Source organism: Budorcas taxicolor, chromosome 3 (genome assembly GCF_023091745.1).
Source record: "Budorcas taxicolor isolate Tak-1 chromosome 3, Takin1.1, whole genome shotgun sequence".
In the NCBI taxonomy this organism is placed as follows: Eukaryota; Metazoa; Chordata; class Mammalia; order Artiodactyla; family Bovidae; genus Budorcas; species Budorcas taxicolor.
This window is the reverse complement of record NC_068912.1, coordinates 49,685,485-49,706,028: the sequence shown is the minus strand read 5'-3', so window position 1 is coordinate 49,706,028 and position 20,544 is coordinate 49,685,485. Positions and strand designations below refer to the sequence as shown.

Here is a 20,544-nt window from a genome sequence, read left to right as displayed (position 1 = left end):
ACCAGGGAAAGCAAGCAGAGACCGTGAGGGCCTCTGGGCCAATAGGGTTTGGAAGATAGCGTTTTTGAAAATAGGGTTATTCTCTGTAACAGCAACACACTTGCCACAGGAATGGAATCATTGCAGGCCAGCAGCTATTGTCCCTGGGTGCATTTTTTGAGGACCATGAAGAGCACATTGAGAGTAAAATTGAGTGAACATCTAGACTAAACCTCATGTAGGCAGAGACCATGATTGTCTTGTTACTGTGTACCCAGCACCTGGCCAAGTGCCTGGCTATTACTGTTGTTTAGTCACTAAGTCATGTCTGACTCTTTGCAAACCTGTGGACTGCAGCAAGCCAGACTTCCCAGTCCTTCACTATCTCCCTGAATTTGCTCAAATTCAGGTCCACTGAATCGGTGATGCCATCCAGCCATCTCATCCTCTGTCGGCCCCTTCTCCGCCTGCCCTCAATCTTTCCCAGCATCAGGGTCTTTTCCAATGAGTCGATTATTAAGTATTTGTTAACTGAAGGAGTAAATGAATAAATGAATGAATTTAATAAGGAGTCTGCTTCAGTTTTGCCTATCTGCATTCTACAAAGGAAGCTCCTGGAAATAGAGATTAAGTCTCTGATTACTTTTAGTACAGGGTTCTTGGGGTAACATATAACTTCAGGGCTAGTTTGAAAATCACACCAGCTTTGACAAAAGAAAGCAGCCTGAGGACAGTGGTGTCTCCCAGTAGGAAGGGGTCCTAACTTGGCTTCCCCTGCAGTCTCCCTAAATCCTGTCCAAGACACACAAATGGGAAGAATCATCTGTGCACTGGTTGACTGTGGCCCTTGCTGCTCCCTTTTGTGCCAGTTATTAAGCTATCGTCTCTCAGCTCCAAACCCTCTTGCCAGCCAGGGCTTCCTCCTCTTTGGTCTGAGCCTGAGACTGGGCTCAGAGACTTCAGCAGTGGCCTTGTTGTGTCCCTTCCTCACAGGTCTGCATTTCGGCTCTGCTGACATCACCTCTGTGTTTCTGAGACTTAGCAGTCCCACTTTCTCCCTGGTTCTCTCAGCTGTAGGGCTGGTAACTGTATCCTGCAGTTGCTACCTCCATGTCACCGGGAGCTCTTTCACATCCTCAGGTACCAGCTTGGTTGCCAGCTAACGCCTCCTTCCATTAGAGTCCCTCTGACTGGACTGTGACTGAGATACTCATCAGGGGTCCTCAGATGTTCCATCTGTTGGCCCCCTTCCTTCTCCAACCTCCTTTCCAGTACCCATGAAAACCCTGTCCTGCCACAAAAACCCACTCTGAATCGAGGCTTGGAACAGATCCGTTATCTTCCTCCCCACAGCCCATCTTCTCCCTGTCTCCTCCTACCTCACCTGGCTCTATCTCAGTCCTATCCACTCAATCCTCCCCCACTGCTTCTTCTCTTGGCTCCTTCAGTCATCCAGCATTTCCATACTGCAGCACTGCTGAGGCCGCAGCGATGTGCATTATCGATAGTTACATATTCACTCTGTATCCTTTCCCAGAAAAAATTTACAGAGGCCAGTTGGATTTACATGTACACCCTTGGGGTCCTCTGATCTCTTGTGGCTGTTGGCTGTTCTTCTCAGGGGATATTTGGCCTGTGTTCCTTTTTCTTGCTCTTGGTCTCAAAACATACTTCAGTTTCTCTCAGCCAGACTCGAAATGAGTCCAGGGTAGGATCTGTGCTTTTAAAGTCCCTGGTCCAGCCCAATCCCTTGTGTGCTCACTGGAAGGCTCAGTACCCTCTGTGGTGCTAAGATATTATATCTCATCGAATCTAAGACACTATCAATGGTAAGATGCGTTGTTACTTTTTTTGATGGGTTGTTATTTTTGCACACTAAGAAAAGAACGTATCACTTGATTGTGAGCTGTAGTTCAATTTCAGAAATGTGAAAAAACAGTGCGCCATTTAGAACCAATGAAATATAGTATCATTGGTTTGGAAAGCTCTTGGAAACCATCGTTTTCCTTTGAGCCTGATTTTCAGGACTTTGGACTCTTTCTGCCACACAGTATGAATGCACAAGGGAATGCAGATAGAGAGGCAGGCTTAAAAACCAGGGGCAGGGGAGGGATGGGTAGGCAATGGATTCATGTGCAGGGCAGGCAAAAGCAGACTTCATAGTACGGCCATGCTGGGCTGTGGATGGAAGGCGGCTACCTCAGGACAGAGAAGCACATCTTCCTGGGAAGGACACTCGTCAGAGAGGCACACTGAGGAGCCAGACGTTCCTTGCTGCTTCAGTGACAAACAGCAACCAACCCATTGGCTTCTCACCCTCCCTGCTCCCACCCCACCCATTCTCTCCATTGTCTATTTGCTCCACACCTCCTCAGTCCAAGACCACAGAGTCTCCTCTCTTACCTTTTGCCTTTTCCGCAGAGTCCAGTTCTTCCAGAGCAGAAGCTTGATCTGTCTGGCAAAGCCCATGCTGGTGGTCACGGAAGATCGGAGATCACTCCCAGCCCTGCGTCTGTGACAGGGGCTCACAAGCAGCAATGGACATAAATGGTGCCCAGAGCACCTCCAGCTTAGGCTGCTGTGTCCTTCACGGGGTGATTAAAGGCTACTCTCTTCAAAGCATAATCCCTCTTAATTACACATAAGCCCTTCGTGGAGGAAAGCAGGCTGACACTCTGCTGGCTTCTTTTTGGGAAGACATGAGTGAGTGAGCACTAAGTGAATCGAGGTGGGGGCATTTCATGGGAGACCAAGACCCTCAGGCTCCCTGTCCATCTAAGGGGTTCCTAGAGTTCCTGAAGGGGACATGCCTTTGGGAATCTCTGACCTTCCAGTTTGGGACAGACTCTCTCCCCATAAATACAGGGTGGGCTGTGTCCTCTGAAATAGCTTGCCCTGAGGCAGTACCCAAGGAATGACAACTTTAAAGCCCAGGCAGATCTCTTGCCAGATCTAAAGTCATCTCTCCCTTTTAAAAACCTTTACCTTGCTCTGTAGTGACTTTAGGTCCGCTATTTGTAGACATCTCTGAGTTTAGTGGATGGTAAAGAGTTTTTTCTCCTGTGCTGAAATTGATCAACTAGTCGTGGCTACCTGGAGCTGTGGTGGAAAAGTTGCTGGAAACCTCCATGCTCAGCAGAACAGACTGTGATTGGCCAGTCATGTCTGACACAGTCTAGGCTTGAGAAGAAATAGTGGGTGGATAAGCTACTATCATTCCAGCTCACAGTGGATGGACTCGTCATTTGCAGGTGGATCCATGATCCCAAACATCTCAAACAGAAGACTTTCTGCTACTTCACCACTGGGAACTTTTATTTCCACCATTTCAAATCTTAGTAGTTACTTTTTTAAAAAGACTTTAGACCCCTGAGACCTTGATAGGGTGGAGGGAGAGTCATAGAGTAGGAATGGCTGCTGACTTCATGGAATTAATGATCTGGTTGTAGACATGAGACATGAACTTGGATAAGTTAAAGAGTGGGATGGAATCCATGAGCACAAACGGGCTGTGTGTGGTGGGGTTTCCAAGAGGAAGAGAATGGTTTCTGGTTGTTGTTCAGTCGCTAAGTCCTGTCTGACTGTTTGCAACCCCATGGACTGCATCACTCCAGACTTCACTGTCCTTCACTGTCCCCCAGAGCTTGCTCAGACTCATGTCCATTGAGTTGATGATGTCATCCAACTGTCATCCTGTGTTATCCCCTTCTCCTTCTGCCCTCAATCTTTCCTAGCACTGGGGTCTTTTCCAATGAGTCAGCTTTTTGCATCAGGTGGCCAAAGTATTAGAGCTTCAGTTTCAGCATCAGTCCTTCCAATGAATATTCGGGGTTGATTTCCTTTTAGGATTGACTGGTTTGATCTCCTTGCTGTCCAAGGGACTCTCAAGAGTCTTCCCCTGCACCACAATACAAAAGCATCAATTCTTTGGTTTCTGCTTAGGATATCAAGTAAGTTTCTTGGAAGTGGTGATATTACAGTTAGGCTTTGATGAATTACAAAATAACAGTTTATTTTTATGGTTTACAGACCACTGTTGCATATGTCATTTCCTTATATTCTCACTATAATTTTGTATGGTAGGTGTTTATGAGGCAAGGAACAAGAAGTCTAGTAAGATTAATACTGTGCTTAGGGTCACACATGACAATGCTGGATTCCTGAACATCTCACTTAAACCCCATGCAAAGACAGAGAGGCACGGACAGCTTAATCCTGCCCAGGAAAACCAGAAGTACAACAGGCTGAAGTAGAGGATATGGATGGAGAAATGCTGAAAGAAGCAACTAGAAAGGGAACTAGACCGACAAACTGATGATTACCTTTGACTCGACTGAGATTTCCTGGGCCCCCATGAAGTGATCCCTCCGTGGTCCACAGGTGCAAGGCACACCCAAACAGAAGCAGGTGCTGTGCAGAATCATTAAGATATTGCTGCATGCTACAGAGTACGGGTTTAACCATGCAGGAAGCTATCGCAGATTTTAATCCAGTGGCTGCCAAGGGGGGTAAAGTCACTCTGGCAGTAGGGAAGTAGTGGTGGGGGAAACAGAAGGCCTGAGCAAAGGCAGCAGGTGATAGTAGAGGGGCTGGAGTGACCAAAGGAAGGCGGCACAGACGGCTGGGTGGCTGATTGGGAGCGGGTGAGGAAGAGGAGGGAGACGTCCGTTAGAGTAACTAGAGTTTAGGGCTTGGCTGGCTGAGTAGTAAAGTTGGTGTTGCCTGTAACTGGGAGGAGAATGCCAGAGGAGGGCCTAGGGAAGTAGGAGGAAGTGGGAGAGAAGATGGGCTCAGATTTGACATATTGACTTTGAGGTCCCTGTGACCTCCCTATCTGACTGGAGGTATTCAGCAGGCTGTTCCGAGATGGAGACATAGATTTGGGACTCATCAGCATATAAACAGAAGATTAAGCCCTGGGAGTGATTAAGTAGATTCTCCAGGGAGGATAAACTTGGAGAGCGTGTGGAATTGCTGTGGGGAGCTACAGCTGGTGAAGAAATATGCCTCCTTTCAAACTCCCAAAGGGAAGAAGTTGTAGTCATCAGATACCTGCTATCTAAATTGTGTCTTGTCACAGTATACAAATATTCTGTTTTTCACTGAGTTACAATAGAAAATGTTAAACTTTGAGCACTTTGTTAAACTCAACTGACGATACTGCAGTGGCATTATTTCCATGTAACTGATGTTCTTGTCTACACAAATATTTGTTGATGTTAACACTATTTTTATTGTGGCAAAATATATGTAACTTAAAATTTATCACTTTAATCATTTTCAAGTGTATAGGTCAGTAGTGCCAGGTACATTTATATTGTTGTCCAACCATTACCACTATACACTTACAGAAGTTTTTCATCTTACCAAACTGAAATTCTATCCTCATTAAACAATAACACTTTTCCCTCCTCCCCTGCCAAGCACCATTCTATTTTCCATGTTTATGAATTTCACTGCTATAGGTACCCATATAAGTAAAAAATAGTGTTTGTCCTTTGTGTCTGGCTTATTTTACTTAGCATAATCTTTAAGGTTCATCCGTGTTGTAGCATTATGTTAGAATTTCTTCTCAAGGCAAAATAATATTTCATTGCTCTTTGATCCACAGTAATTTGTGCTGTTTCCACATTTTGGCTATTGTGAATAATGTTGCAATGAACATATGTGCACAAATATCTGTTCAAGTCTCTGCCTTCAGTTTTTTTGGATAAGTACCCAGGAGTGGAATAGATCAAATGGTAAATCTACATTTAATTTTCTTAAAAATGACTATTTTCCATAAGAGCTGCATCATTTTACATTCCATCTGTAGTGCACAAGAGTTTCAATTTTTCCATATTCTCACCAACACTTACTATTTTCCGTTTTGTTTTATAATAGCGATTCTGTGCCTGTGTGCTAAGTCGCCTCAGTCGTGTCTGATTCTGTGCAGCCCTATGGACTGTAGCCCACTAGGCTCCTCTGTCCATGGGATTCTCCAGGCAAATATACTGGAGTGAGTTGACATGCCCTCCTCCAGGGGATCTTCCCGACTCAGGGATTGAACACAAGTCTCTTACCTCTGCATTGGCAGACAGGTTCTTTAACAATAGCACCACGTGAGAAGCCCAATAGCCATCCTAGCGGGTATGAAATGGTATCCTGTGATTTGATTTGTATTTCCCTAACGACTGGTGACATTGAGGACACTTACTCTTTAAATTTTATAGCTATTTTTAAGTGTAATTCCCCCACGTTACTCCTTGCAGGTAACTATAGTTGTTTAAAAATTATGTCAAAATAAATCCTGTGTTCTCAGTTTTCTCAAATGCTTCTGAGAATATGCTTAGTTAATCAAGAATGGTGCTAATAACTTCACATTTTATTCTTATAGTTATCACCAATAACATTAATTGATTGGGGGTAAATCTAGAATTGATGTAAATGTAGGGAATGCAATGGTTTCATGCTAGGACCCTACATGAGGATTGGGAATTGTGTGTGGTTTGGGAATTGTGAAGTTAAGTAGAGACTATATCAACCTATATTTATCTTCAGAAGTACAGAAGATTAAGTTTAAAGACCTCATTTCTGAGGGTTGAAATGCAGTGTCATCAAGAAAGAAACATTCTATTACTTGTACCAGTTATTCTGCAAAAATTCTGTAGCAGAGAAAAGTAATTTATAATTTTAAGAAGTTTCTTGTTGGAGAAAGTACTCAGGAAAATATGTAAGCTAAATGAATTAGAAACTCTGTAGTGTTAGAGTGGAGATAAATTTGATAATGAACTAATATCAATAGATAACAATAGTTCATTTGAAACAAGCTGAAGAAAATAGAGTGTTCCCTAATCCATCATTGGACACATATTTCTTTGAAAACAGCGATTACAGGTGGGGTGGGAAGCAGTATGAATCTATGTCATAAGCATAAAGACAGTTTTGAGACATCACAGTGTAAGACAAAAGGGAAAATATTTTGCTTTCTAACATTGAGTTTATCCCTACCAGATTTAAAACTAAATAATAGGCAGTTAAATTCTCCAACTCCTTCAGTCGTAATGAATAACATCTCCTCAACTTATTCAATAATATTTGATAAGGTAATAGTGTAGTGTGCGGTGCTGTGCTCAGTCGACTCAGTCCAGCCTGACTCTGCAGACTGCAGGCCGCCAGACTCCTGTGTTCATGGGATTCTCCAGGCAAGAATGCTGGAGTGGGTTGCCATGCCATTCTCCAGGGGATCTTCCTGACCCAGGGATTGAACCCGTGTTCGCTTAACTCTCCTGCACTGGCAGGTGGGTTCTTTACTGCTAGCGCCGCCTGTGAAGCCCCAATAGTGCAATAAATGAATACAATTCAGTTTATGTAATTTTCTCCAAAAAAAATTATCCAAACCTGGGTAGGAGCTGCCAACAGATTGGCTGCCTGACTCACAGACTTGTTCTTTTCCGGGGGTGACCCCAATGTCAAGGAAAGGGTCTACAGTAGACTAGGAAATGCTGTGGGTCCGTGGTCAGAGCTGATTGGTCACACGTGGTTTTCTGACCTTAGTTGGGTCAATCAGAGCCTAGTCACAGAATGTTTTATTGTGGACCTGAGAGAAGCTTGAGTTTATCATTACGGAAGTACAGAAGTTGGTAGAGAAATCAGAGGCCATGCTAGGTCATTAGGTCCAGCTTGTACTTTGTGCAGGTAAAGAGTGGAGTGAGTGAAATCTCACTTCCTTTTACTGACCAAACCATGGGCCCTGGTATAGGGTTGTATCCAAGTAAAACGTGTGCATTTTTCAATTCATGAAGATACCTCTTCTCACCAAACTATGCAACTGTGGAGCTGTCTCTGCCTTCTAATTTGTTCAAAAGTGCTATAGGGCGTGGGTTCAATCCCTGGCTTGGGGAGATCCTGTGGAGAAGATAATGGCAACCCACTCCAGTATTCTTGCTTGGAGAATCCCATGGACAGAGGAGCCTGGCAGGCTATACAGTCCATGGGGTTGCAGAGTCTGACACAACTGAGAGGCTCTGTGGGCACGCGCATGCACACACACATGCCAGGGACTGGCAGTGGCCTCAAGGCTGTGTTCCCCACTACGGAGAGAAATCTATCTGCAGGGAGAGGGAATGACGGGAATGCACAGGAGAGACTGAGGCCGAGAGCAGCAGTCTCAGCTGCAGCTGTGGCCCTGCTTCCAGCTGTCCCCGGGACACAGCTGCTCTCCTGTTTTTCTTCCAGGCAATTTAGCTGTAAGACACCCCAGTCCTTCCAATTAAATCCACTTTGCCTAACTTAGCTCAAGTTTGGCGTCTATCACTTGCAACCAAAAAACTCCCGACTAATGTGAGTTATCATAATCAAGGAGAGGCTATCACCTGGACAACTGACATAGGGCAAAAACTGATTTGCAGCCTGTGAGATGTATCTGAATAAGTAGGTAGATACATAATTACAATATTAATATAGCAGAAAACTCAACAGAATTGCAGCAAAGTTTAAAGAAGAACTACTATCGGAGCTCCAAAGAATAGCAAGGAGAGATAAGAAAGCACTGGGATGAACTAGGGGGATGGTACGGGGAGGGAGGTGGGTGGGGGGATCAGGATGGGGAACACGTGTACACTCATGGCGGATTCATGTTGATGTACGGCAAAACCAACACAATATTGTAAAGCAATTAGCCTCCAATTAAAATAAATAAATCTAAATTATATATGCTGCTACTGCTGCTAAGTCGCTTCAGTCGTGTCCGACTCTGTGCGACCCCATAGATGGCAGCCCACCAGGCTCCTCCATCCATGGGACCTTCCCAGCAAGAGTACTGGAGTGGGTTGCCATTGCCTTCTCTGCTAAATTATATATATATATATGAAAGAAAGCCTTCATCAGCGGTCAATGCAAAGAAATAGAGGAAAACAATAGAATGGGAAAGACTAGAGATCTCTTCAAGAAAATTAGAGATACCAAGGGAACATTTCATGCAAAGATGGGCTCAATGAAGGACAGAAATGGTAGGGACCTAACAGACGCAGAAGATATGAAGAAAAGGTGGCAAGAATACACAAAAGAACTGTACAAAAGAGAGCTTCACGACCCAGATAATCACGATGGTGTGATCACTCATCTAGAGCCAGACATCCTGGAATGTGAAGTCAAGTGGGCCTTAGGAAGCATCACTACGAACAAAGCTAGTGGAGGGGATGAAATACCAGTTGAGCTATTTCAAATCCTGAAAGATGATGCTGTGAAAGTGCTGCACTCATTATGCCAGCAAATTTGGAAAACTCAGCAGTGGCCACAGGATTGGAAAAGGTCAGTTTTCATTCCAATCCCAAAGAAAGGCAATGCCAAAGAATGCTCAAACTACCACACAATTGCATTCATCTCACATGCTGGTAAAGTATTGCTCAAAATTCTCCAAGCCAGGCTTCAGCAATATGTGAACTGTGAACTTCTAGATGTTCAAGCTGGTTTTAGAAAAGGCAGAGGAACCAGAGATCAAATTGCCAACATCCGCTGGATCATGGAAAAAGCAAGAGAGTTCCAGAAAAACATCTATTTCTCCTTTATTGACTGTGCCAAAGCCTCTGATGGTGTGGATCACAATAATCTGTGGAAAATTCTGAAAGAGATGGGAATACCAGACCACCTGACCTGCCTCTTGAGAAACCTATATGCAGGTCAGGAAGCAACAGTTAGAACTGGACATGGAACAACAGACTGGTTCCAAATTGGAAAAGGAGTCCGTCAAGGTTGTATATTGTCACCCCGCTTATTTAACTTCTATGCAGAGTACATCATGAGAAATGCTGGGCTGGAAGAAGCACAAGCTGGAATCAATATTGCCAGGAGAAATATCAATAACCTCAGATATGCAGATGACACCAGCCTTATGGCAGAAAGTGAAGAAGAACTAAAGAGCCTCTTGATGAACGTGAAAGAGGAGAGTGAAAAAGTTGGTTTAAAGCTCAGCATTCAGAAAACTAAGATCATAGCATCCGTTCCCATCACTTCATGGCAAATAGATGGGGAAACCATGGCTGACTTTATTTTTCTGGGCTCCAAAAGCACTGCAGATGGTGACTGCAGCCATGAAATTAAAAGACGCTTACTCCTGGAAGGAAAGTTATGACCAACCTAGACAGCATATTGAAAAGCAGAGACATTACTTTGCCAACAAAGGTCCGTCTAGTCAAGGCTATGGTTTTTCCAGTGGTCATGTATGGATGTGAGAGTTGGACTGTGAAGAAAGCTGAGTGCTGAAGAATTGATGCTTTTGAACTGTGGTGTTGGAGAAGACTCTTGAGAGTCCCTTGGACTGCAAGGAGATCCAACCAGTCCATCCTAAAGAAGATCAGTCCTGGGTGTTCATTGGAAGGACTGATGTTGAAGCTGAAACTCCAATACTTTGGCCACCTGATGTGAAGAGCTGACTCATTTGAAAAGACCCTGATGCTGGGAAAGATTAAGGGCAGGAGGAGAAGGGGACAACAGAGGATGAAGTGGTTGGATGGCATCACCGACTCGATGGACATGAGTTTGGGTGAACTCTGGGAGTTGGTGATGGACAGGGAGGCCTGGAGTGCTGTGCTTCATGGCATTGCAAGGAGTCAGACACGACTGAGCGACTGAACTGAACTGAACTGAACTGAACTGACACTGTCATCAGGATCTTTTAGGAAAGCAAAGGAATTCCAAAATATTGAACACTGTCAGTTCATCTTCTATTAGGAAAAGGTTGACAATTTTTAAAAACATGCTAAGCAGTGTGCAGGCATAAGAAGTGGGAAGATGTGAGGCAGGTTCATAGCACATCAGCCATTGTGAATTCTTAGCTGGGACTATACTTTCATAGATGATCTAAACTGAAAATTATGTCAACTGATTCTTTACATATTATACTTTGGTGGCCAATGAATCAAGTGTGATATTTATATTTGTTTCAATTTTGAGCCAGCTTTTTGTTTAACATTTATTTACTGTTCACTAAGTGTCACAAGAATTCTTTCTAAAGAGCCTCAAAGGGAAACTGTAAACACATTTTTTTCTTTGTTTTTAAAAGTAGAAGCAATACCACATAGTTTATCATCAGAGGGAAATGATGACTATTTCCAAACCATTTGGCACAGAGTAGAAGAATTTCTTCAGAAAATAATCTCTACATGTCTTATATTTGGAGGATAAAAATACTAAATCATGAAATTTTGGGTAGCGAGAAAAATCATGAGTTTTTTTTTCTACCTCCTGGCACCCCACTCCAGTACTCTTGCCTGGAAAATCCCATGGTGGAGGAGCCTGGTGGGCTGCAGTCCATGGGGTCGCCAAGAGTCGGACACGACTGAGCAACTTCACTTTCACTTTTCACTTTCATGCATTGGAAAAGGCAATGGCAACCCACTCCAGTGTTCTTGCCTGGAGAATCCCAGGGACGGGGAAGCCTGATGGGCTGCCATCTATAGGGTCTCACAGAGTCGGACATGACTGAAGCGACTTAGCAGCAGCAGCAGCAGGATAGTATAAAATTAAAATCTTTTCTATGGATTGCTAATTATACTACTAGATTTGAACTGACTTTTTTTTTTGAGAATGGTTATACCAAAATAAAAATAATTTCTGAACCATCAAGTAAAGCAGTAGCAAAATTCATTAAAAATTCCTTTATAGACTTGTTGCAAGTATAATTGCAGAACTTTGGTTTTACCTGAGGTACCTACAGCTCAGTTTCCTCTATGAGTCGATCTTGACTCTTACTTGACGTGGTCTTATCAGTGAGCCTTGTGACTTGGAGCTGTCACATGTTGCCTTGACTTGGTTGATTACTGCAGCAAGACTGGCATGCTCATTGTCTACTGTACCTTGGGAGAACATTTACACTGTGTCATCAAGAGGTCCAAGCCCTGCTAATTTTTGTGGAGTAGAAGCTAATGACCAAAATAAGAGAATGTAAACTTTCAGTAGTACTATGGAATCAATAGCCCTATATGCTGAAAAACAAATTTTCTAAATTGATCTCTCCTATGAGAATCTTGCACATTACCTATGTGCCTAGTCACTCATTCGTGTCTGACTCTTCTCGACCTCACGGAGCCTGCCAGGCTCCTCTATCCATGGAATTCTCCAGGCAAGAATACTGGAGTGGGTAGCCATTCCCTTCTTCAGACGATCTTCTCGATCAAACCCGGGTCTGCTGCATTGCGGGCGGGTTCTTTACCATCTGAGCCAACAGGGAAGCCCTTGCACATCACCTGGCACTATTTTAATCTTTGGTATAAGAATTTTGGAATTCAGATTGTTGTTGGGCTAACTGGAAGATGCTAAACTTAAACTTTTGAAAATTGTAATTGAAAAAAATTATGTGAAATACTTCTAGCAGCTTCTTTCTTATTTAGTGAGAGCGACACTGGCTTTCATGTCTAAGCCATCTTTGCTCATCTGCCCCTCAAATATTCCAGAGCTTCTCTGGGGGACAAGGGAGAAGGAGAGGTTTGGGATGGAAATCTAGAGAATTCACCATTTAAAAGCAGGTACATAAGTGTTTTGCTGTTATCATGCCTTCTAATAACAAAACCTTGGAAATTCACCAAACAGCCATCACAGAAGCATGGATAAATGAATTGTGGTGTGTTCTCCAGTCAAAGCTCATACAGCAATGAGTAGGAACAAAGTACCTCCAGAAAATGATAGCTAATTCTCCCATATACACATGATAAGCAAAAGAAGCCAGATACAAAGCATTCATAGTTCACATTTACATGAAGTTCAAGCCCAGGCAAAACTCAACGCCTGATTTTCAAAATCAGGAGGGTGGCTACTCTTTGCAGGGGCAAGTTGGCTGCATGGCAGCTGTGAAGGTGATTGTCACCATTTCTAGGGGCACTGGAAACAGTGTTTTGATCTGGGTGCTAGTTATTTTGGTGTGTTCAGTTTGTGGAAATTATTAGCCTGTAAACTTAGGACTTGTACACCTCTCTATGTGTATATCATACTTCAATAATAATCGTTTCTTAAAAAGCAGGTGAAGAAAGAGAACCCAGCAAAGGCACTTGAGCAGGATTAGCTAGAGGTGATGGGAGAAGGTCTAGAAAAAGCGATACCCTGGAAGCCATGGAAACAGGATGTTTGCAGGAGGAGGAGTTGGTTCAAAGTGCCAAATGGCTCAAGAAAGGAGGTGGAGTAGAATGAAGACTGAAAGCTGTCTATTGGGTAGGATGACTGGCCTCTGAGAGAACAGTCTTACGGGAGGTAGACACCAGACAGCAGAGGACTGAGGCGTGACACACGGAGGGACATCAGGTCAGACAGGCTTTCTTTCCCTGAAGACAGGAGAGATGTGACCTTGTTACTATGTGGGGGAAAGAGTATTTTGAAAGGAAGATGCTAAAACTAGTGGGGATGATTAATGTGGCCCCAAGGAAGGGGAGGAAGTAGAATTAGCCTTGGGCAGGGGAGGGACACCTTGCATCCCACAATCATTGTGGGAAGGATCTTTTTTTTTTTTTTCTCCAATTCTTTTTTTTTTTTTAATTTTAATTGAAGGCTAATTACTTTACAATATTGTGGTGGTTTTTGCCATACACAAGGAGCAGGGGCAGATTCACTTAAGAGAGTGGAGGCCAGGAGCTCAGGGACCTAGTGGTTCCTGTCTTAAACGCGGCAAAGGAAAAATAAGAGGATTAAATGAGATAATGTGGCAAAGGAAAAATAAGAGGATTAAATGAGATAATGTGAAAATACCTTGTGAACTGAATGAGCGACAAACATGCAAGTTTATTTCTCATCGTTCTTTTGTCCTCCTTTGAGCTTTGTTAAGCAAAGTGCATGTTGAGCCATTTATAAAGGGTAAGTAACGGAGCTACAGTGTGTAGAGCTCTTAGGGGTGAAATTATTCATTGAACCCCCCTCTCCCAAACACACGTGTCACTATATTCACCTAATGAATTGGCAAGTCACAGGTAGGGTCTTGTTATAAATTCAACTTGATGGTTTAAACCGATAACCAGCACCAACTGAAGTGTTTTCTGGAGATTTCTTTCCCAGTCACAGTTACCTCTGCTCTGGGAGGGCAAGACCCTATGAAAGGTCAGCTGTCCCTGGGAAAGCAAGATCTGAGTTCCTAGGTCTCACCTCTACCTCAAGGCATGCTCCACAAGGCCGTGTGGACTTGCATATCGCCCTCCTCTCCTTCCTGGATGCCCAGTCCCAGCCTTGTTTGTAGAGTCGGCCTGAATTTCTTCTTATTCTTCAGCCTGAAGGACATCTTCATTTCCATCAAAGGCAGACCGATTTGGGGAAATTATCATATGGAAATTGAAGCTCTGGAAATGTATCTATGTCAGCTATCTTGGTCTGGTATCTTTGGAAAGTCTTTGAGGACTCTTGGAGGTGGGGGAGGCGGGTAGCCCACTTGCCCCAGTATAAAGGACTCTAACAGAATAAGTAAAACTAAATCAAGCTGTTATCAAAAATGAGGAGGCAGGTTGCTATTCCAAGCACATTCTATGCACTCACTTCAAAAGCTGTTTAGAGTTGTGCTGACTTGACATTCAGAAAACCCACAAGAGCCCAGAGATTTCACATTTTCTGGGAATTAAGTACAAAATACTTGTCAGATAACAGAGTTTTAGGGGATGCTGAGGAGTGTTTCATAGCAGACCATTAGTCTGGGATGTTATCACATGGGCCTCAGTAGGGGTTTGAGCTGCTGGCGGTGGGCAGAGTCTGATAACACCTGAGTAACCTCACTCCCAGGCCCAGACCTGCCAATCTGCAATCTCAGGGCATCATGAGCTCAGCTTCCAGAACCAGACATTCCTAAGGACTCCAGCTAGAGGCAAGCAGCACAACCAAGGGGTAAGCTTAAAGAACAGAGGAAAAGAGGTATTTCAGTGCCAAAAATAACTGAGACTCAGGGACCCAGACTAATTCAGAACAAGTTCTTTGTGGTGATCCATTTAGTGAGACAAATAATAGCAGCAATTTGAGTGCCCATGTGGAAGATATATCTTCCTTATAACACCAAGGAAGGCTTGGTGCCCCTCCTTGGGAATTTGCTGTTGGGAGGTTAACAAGTTAAGTCTCTGCAGACTCTGCCGAGAGGTCTGCAAAACTCAACAATGGGCAACTCACCACAGGCGAACCAAGAGGAAGGGCTTGCTCCAATTTACCTGCCAAGTGGCAAAACCACGCAACAGCCAACAACGATGTCAGCTTTCCAGTAACCGTTTGACCTTGAGCATAGAAAAACAGGAGGAAAACGGAGACTATTGAACATTTAGGCAGCGTTCTATGAGGTGGTGGAAGTGGCGTGGGAAAATATTTCACATGATTCTTGCCTGCTCAGCCTGACAAAGAAAGCTTGTGGTTTGCTGTCAGATTCCTTCAGCTAAATTTGTCAAAGGGAGAAAAACGTCTGTCGGGTGAGGGAAATCTCGCTCTTCAAACAGCTCCATATCACCCCCTGCCTTCATGTTTCACAGCACTCAGGGCCCCTGGCCCTCCGTCTCCCCTGCTCTTTGCATCTGTTGGGGCAGGGAGACGGGGAAAGACCCACACGCAGAGCTGCGAGTTGTGTGCCAGCCTTCGCCCCTGCTTTGGATTCATTTCCAGCTCAGCCCCAGCAGGAATGTGGCTTAGTCATTTTATCTAACACAGAGAGGCGAGGCAGCGATGGGGTCCCAGCATTTCCCCAAAAGTCTCCCAGGAATCCCCATGAATGCTGTGGAAGCATTTCCATCTCCATCACTTAATTAAATTCTGATTCTCTTTTCTCCTTAATGAAATTAAATTATTTTCAAAGTGCTACTCTTTGATATCAATCAGTAAAGATTTGAGTACAAGGACTGTGGTATGGGGAAAAGTTCCTGTCTTTGGAACCAGAGAGACCCTGGTTTGGATGTCAGACTGCCCTTAGCTGTGTGACTGCTAGTAAGAGAAAATGTCTCTATTAGACCAGGAACTTCTCAGGAAAATACATGAAGGGATTTTTCTTTTCTTAATAAATTATGCTTCTTTATTTTAGTTTTAATTGCTATTTAAGTAACTAGATTATATTTGGAAAAAAATCCAACATGGTCCACTGAAGTCCCTTAATACAGAAGACTATGTTGCTTTCTTTTGAGGTCACATCAGGTCAATACTGGTTTCTCAACAAGCCTGGAGAAGCCATCCTTAATGAAAGCCCTGTCATCAAAGGCTTGCAAAACAAGCCTTGCAGTAGAAGAGTTGTCAGTAGCTTTTAACCTTTAGCAGTTAAGATGCAGCTGCTGCTGCTAAGTTGCTTCAGTCATGTCTGACTCTGCGCAATCACATAGATGGCAGCCCACCAGGCTCCCCCGTCCCTGGGATTCTCCAGGCAAGAACACTGGAGTGGGTTGCCATTTCTTTCTCCAATGCATGAAAGTAAAAAGTGAAAGTGAAGTCACTCAGTCATCTTTGCGACCCCATGGATTGCAGCCTACCAGGCTCCTCCACCCATGGGATTTTCCAGGCAAGAGTACTGGAGTGGGTTGCCATTGCCTTCTCCGTAAGATGCAGCTAGGGCCTGGCAAATACTCAAAGCTTGAGCTGAGCAATCAGTCCCAGTAGGACTGTTACAGACCTTTCCAGAGCACTTATAGTTTCTTTCTGAAGTATGTTTATGATACTAAGAGTAAATCCTCATTTTTCAAAGTGGTGACTCATGCCCTGTGTAGAGGAGCACCCATGGTTTGAAACCTGTGTAATGTAGGGTGAAAAGTATATTTTTTGGAGAAGGAATAAAACGATACTTTGGCTCAAATTGCCTTCCTTATGGGGCAAGTACATTCAACCAGAGTAGGGAAGGTGGGAGTATGGGGTGAGCTTTGGAGAGAATGTCAACAGAGCTCTTTACTGTTATTATTACTGTTGTTGAAGACAAGAGATCCGTTGAGATCAGCTGGAGATAGCTCCAACAAGCTCCTCTGACAAGACTTCATTTTCAAATAGAGTACTTTCGTCAGTGCTTCCTAAAATCTTTTGCCTTCTACCTTTGCCATGTTTGCTGGATCTGTGTAATACCTGTACTTCATTATATTTAATTCATTTTAAATTGATTCACTTTTTATAGTTAGCTGAATTCTCAAAAGTAATTTGGGAAATCACAATATTTTTCTATTTTTCTATTCTATATTGTTCTAGTAAACAGAACTATTAAAATACATTTTCAAGTACCTCTTGAAATAATCTTGCGTCCCACCAGTAGGCACACGATACTTTGAAAGCCACTTTTTTAGATAATCAGACTATGGTATAGTGAGGCACCATTCTGTGAGGTGATGGACGTGGCGTGGGAAATAAAAGGAGTGACTACTGCAGGGGATTAATGGTTCCTTTTTCCTTTTTTTCTACATTACTTACCAAACCTTCTCTCAATCTCTTACTGGCTGAGAAACTCTTAACAACACCCTCCCCTTTCTTCAATATCTAAACATACTCTTCTTTGCACCGTTCCACTTGACCCTCACAACTCCCTATGAGGTGGGTTAGATAAACATTATGACCTTCACTCAAAGCAGATATTAGGGCTCGGATTTTAAATCACTTACTCAAAGATACATAGGTAATCAGCAATATGAGCTAAGCATTCTGGCTCTTCATCAGTCAGTTATAACACATATCTCCTTCATAACCAACTCATGGCTGACAGGAGCCAGGTATAAAGGAGGAGTGTGTGTGTGTGTGTGTGTGTGTGTGTGTGTGTGCCTGTATCTAAGCTACGTTCATCATCATGTACCAATTTCAAAAACAGGACCGTAAGTCAAGGTCAGCTTGTCACAGAGACAAGACTTCTGTTCCAATTCAGTGGAAAACAGGGTGGTTTCCATTCTCTTCAAGATTTTGGTAGTTAAAGACACATGCTTTAGGGTCAGATATACTTGGGTTAAAAAGTCTATTTCTCTGCTTATTAGATATATGCCCCTGGAAAATTTCTTTTAATTTAATTTTGATCAGTTTCATTATCTCTAAAGTGGGCATAATAATACCTATTGGTGTAGGGCTGCTGTCTACAGTGGCTGGGGAGAATGCCTACATATTGGGGCTATGGCTCAGTCTGATGGTATAAAGGGAAGAGTTTGTTATCACTATGCTCAGTCTAAAGGAAACATTAGATGATGGCTATTATAATTACTTTGGTAAGAAATGCCTACTGTTGATGCATTCGCTACCGAATATTTTGAAATGAAAAGTGATATAATTGAACTTTTCAAACGGAGGTCATCTTCATACTTATAAACATAAATCTGTGATAATGGGTATCTTCATTCAAATACTCACTATTTCCCCTCTAAATGCAAGAACAGTACACTGACCCTTCTCTTACCTTATTACTGTGACCAAGCAACCACGGCCAACCCCTCCAAATACCTTCACAGCAACAAAGAGGCTTTACATTTTTATAGGGCTGAAAATGTACATTAACTCAAGTATACTAACTCATCTATCCTTCACAACTGCCTTGTCATGCAGATATTATTCTCATTTCACAGATGAGGCAACACTCTCAGAGGAGTTGAATGACCTGCCAATGTCACACAGTGTGTAAACAGAAAAGTTGGGATGGAAACACAGGACTTCATTCTTTCCTGCCATATGAGTCTCTGACAAAGCAGGAAATAACTACATGGTTAAATCTTCCTTTGACTTATATCTCCTCTTGCTGGTAGATAATGTCATTGTGTGTGTGTTAGTCGTTGGGTCTGACTCTTTGGGATCCATGAACTGTAGCCCACCAGGCTCTTCTCTCCATGGATTCTCCTGGCAAGCATACTGGAGTGGGTTGCCATGCCCTTCTCCAGGGGATCTTCCTGACTCAGGGACTGAACCTGGGTCTCCTGAATTGCAGACAGATTCTTTACCATCTGAGCCACCAGGGAAGCCCAACAAAATGTCATAAGCTTCTGCATAAAGTTACCCAATGCCTCAATGAGTGCCTTTTCGATTGATACCAATGCAGGTAGCAGTTATTACTCTCCATCCTAGATGCCACTGGCCTGTTGCAGTTTTACCCCTTTTATTTAAACAGGGAAATCAGGCAGCTGGAATTGAACATTTTCTAAAAAGGAAAACTGAGTCATCTGTTTTTCAGTGATTTCCATCCTAACCTCCTCCTGTCTTGCTAGATGGCAAATAGCTTCCAGATAGTTTAGTGACTCAGCTACAGGTTGGCAACTTGTCTGGGATTCCAATTCAGTTTCAGGATGTTAATTTCCTATTTCCTCCCTGTTTCAGAAACTATCACAATAGACTTTAATTATTGCTGTGGGCATTCAAAGAAAGGAAAAAAAAAAAAAACGGTTTGGTTTTACAAACTGTTGTGCCCTTTCAATTCCGAAGAGGAGATCTTTGACTGAGAACCTGCAGGTCAATGTATCACCCAGTCATCTTTTAAAAAGGTCAGATAACCCTCTTCAATGGGCTCTAGGGCCCAGACGTCACACACATTCTCGAGAAAAAAGAAAGGAAAACAAAAATAGAGAGCAAGGGAGAAAGGAGGAAAATAACTAGAAAAGTTGAAGGGGCACATGCTAACCTCAGGTCCCTCTCACAGTCCCTAAACCCCAAATAGGGAAAATCTCAGTGGTACTCAAACAGTTGGAATGCATCATTATTCCTTTTTTCTCTCCTCTCAGACCACAAAGGCTTCATAGTCTAAATTATCATCATTACAACTGAGTACTTTTGCAACATGGTTTACCAACTGCTGCTGCACTTTAGAGAACTGCTATTGGGTTACTTAGCAGTGTTCTCTCTTGATTAGATTATGAATTATACTGCAGTTGTTTTAGTAGTGTCTGTATTCTATTTTCATTAGGATTAAAGGGTAGGATTTGTAAAAACATTCCCAACCGCTTTGGTGAGACAGTTTAATTCACTAGACTTGAAAACATTGGCTTCAAGACTGAATTTCAAGTAGGAATAAATATCTCCAAGGGGCATATAAATTCTTTGGTATACAAGTACATTTGTTAAAAAAACAGATTAAAACACAAAACAGCTTAATACCTGCCTAGCACAGGAAAACTCCCATGATGGCTTAGGCTGTTAAGCCCTTGCACAAGTTACCTTTAGACACTGGAAAGAGAAAAAACAAGAAAACAAACAGCACAATCCAATCCTTCTAAAAGTGTCACACCCCCTGCATCAGAATCAACAGCTGTTAAACATACACATTCACAGCCTTGGTGGCTAAGCCACTTAATCAGAATCTCTGGGGGTGAGGCCCAGGAATATGCATGTTTATCAAGGTTTCCAGGTGATTCTGATGCACCTCACCTTTGAGGAACAACCTAGAGAACAGAAAGATGGGCCAGCCTTTCACTGGGGTGCCAGGGTTTGCCTTCAGACACTGTCATCCAAGTCTTATTAATTCTCATGACTAGGATTACTACAAACCAATTGCTGTTGTAGGAACTACTTAAAAGTGGAATTAGTTTATACTAAGAAAATGTAATACTGACTTCCAGTCACATGCAAATCTTTGGGAATGTTATAACTCAGCTCTGGGATCTTTTATTTGAAGTTCTTCTTTGAACACATGGTTATTTACTCATTTTTAATTCAAAGAAA

At 43.0% G+C, this 20,544-nt stretch overlaps 1 protein-coding gene across 1 annotated transcript in view; it reads right to left on the bottom strand.

Annotated features, from left to right (window-relative positions):
* ABCA4 (ATP binding cassette subfamily A member 4) overlaps positions 1-2,448 on the bottom strand; it is a 145,858-nt gene extending 143,410 nt beyond the window's left edge. The window contains exon 1 of the mRNA XM_052637183.1: positions 2,383-2,448. Within this exon, the coding sequence (XP_052493143.1) occupies positions 2,383-2,448 (66 nt within the window). The remainder of the gene's footprint in view (positions 1-2,382) is intronic.
* Positions 2,449-20,544: the final 18,096 nt, after the last annotated feature.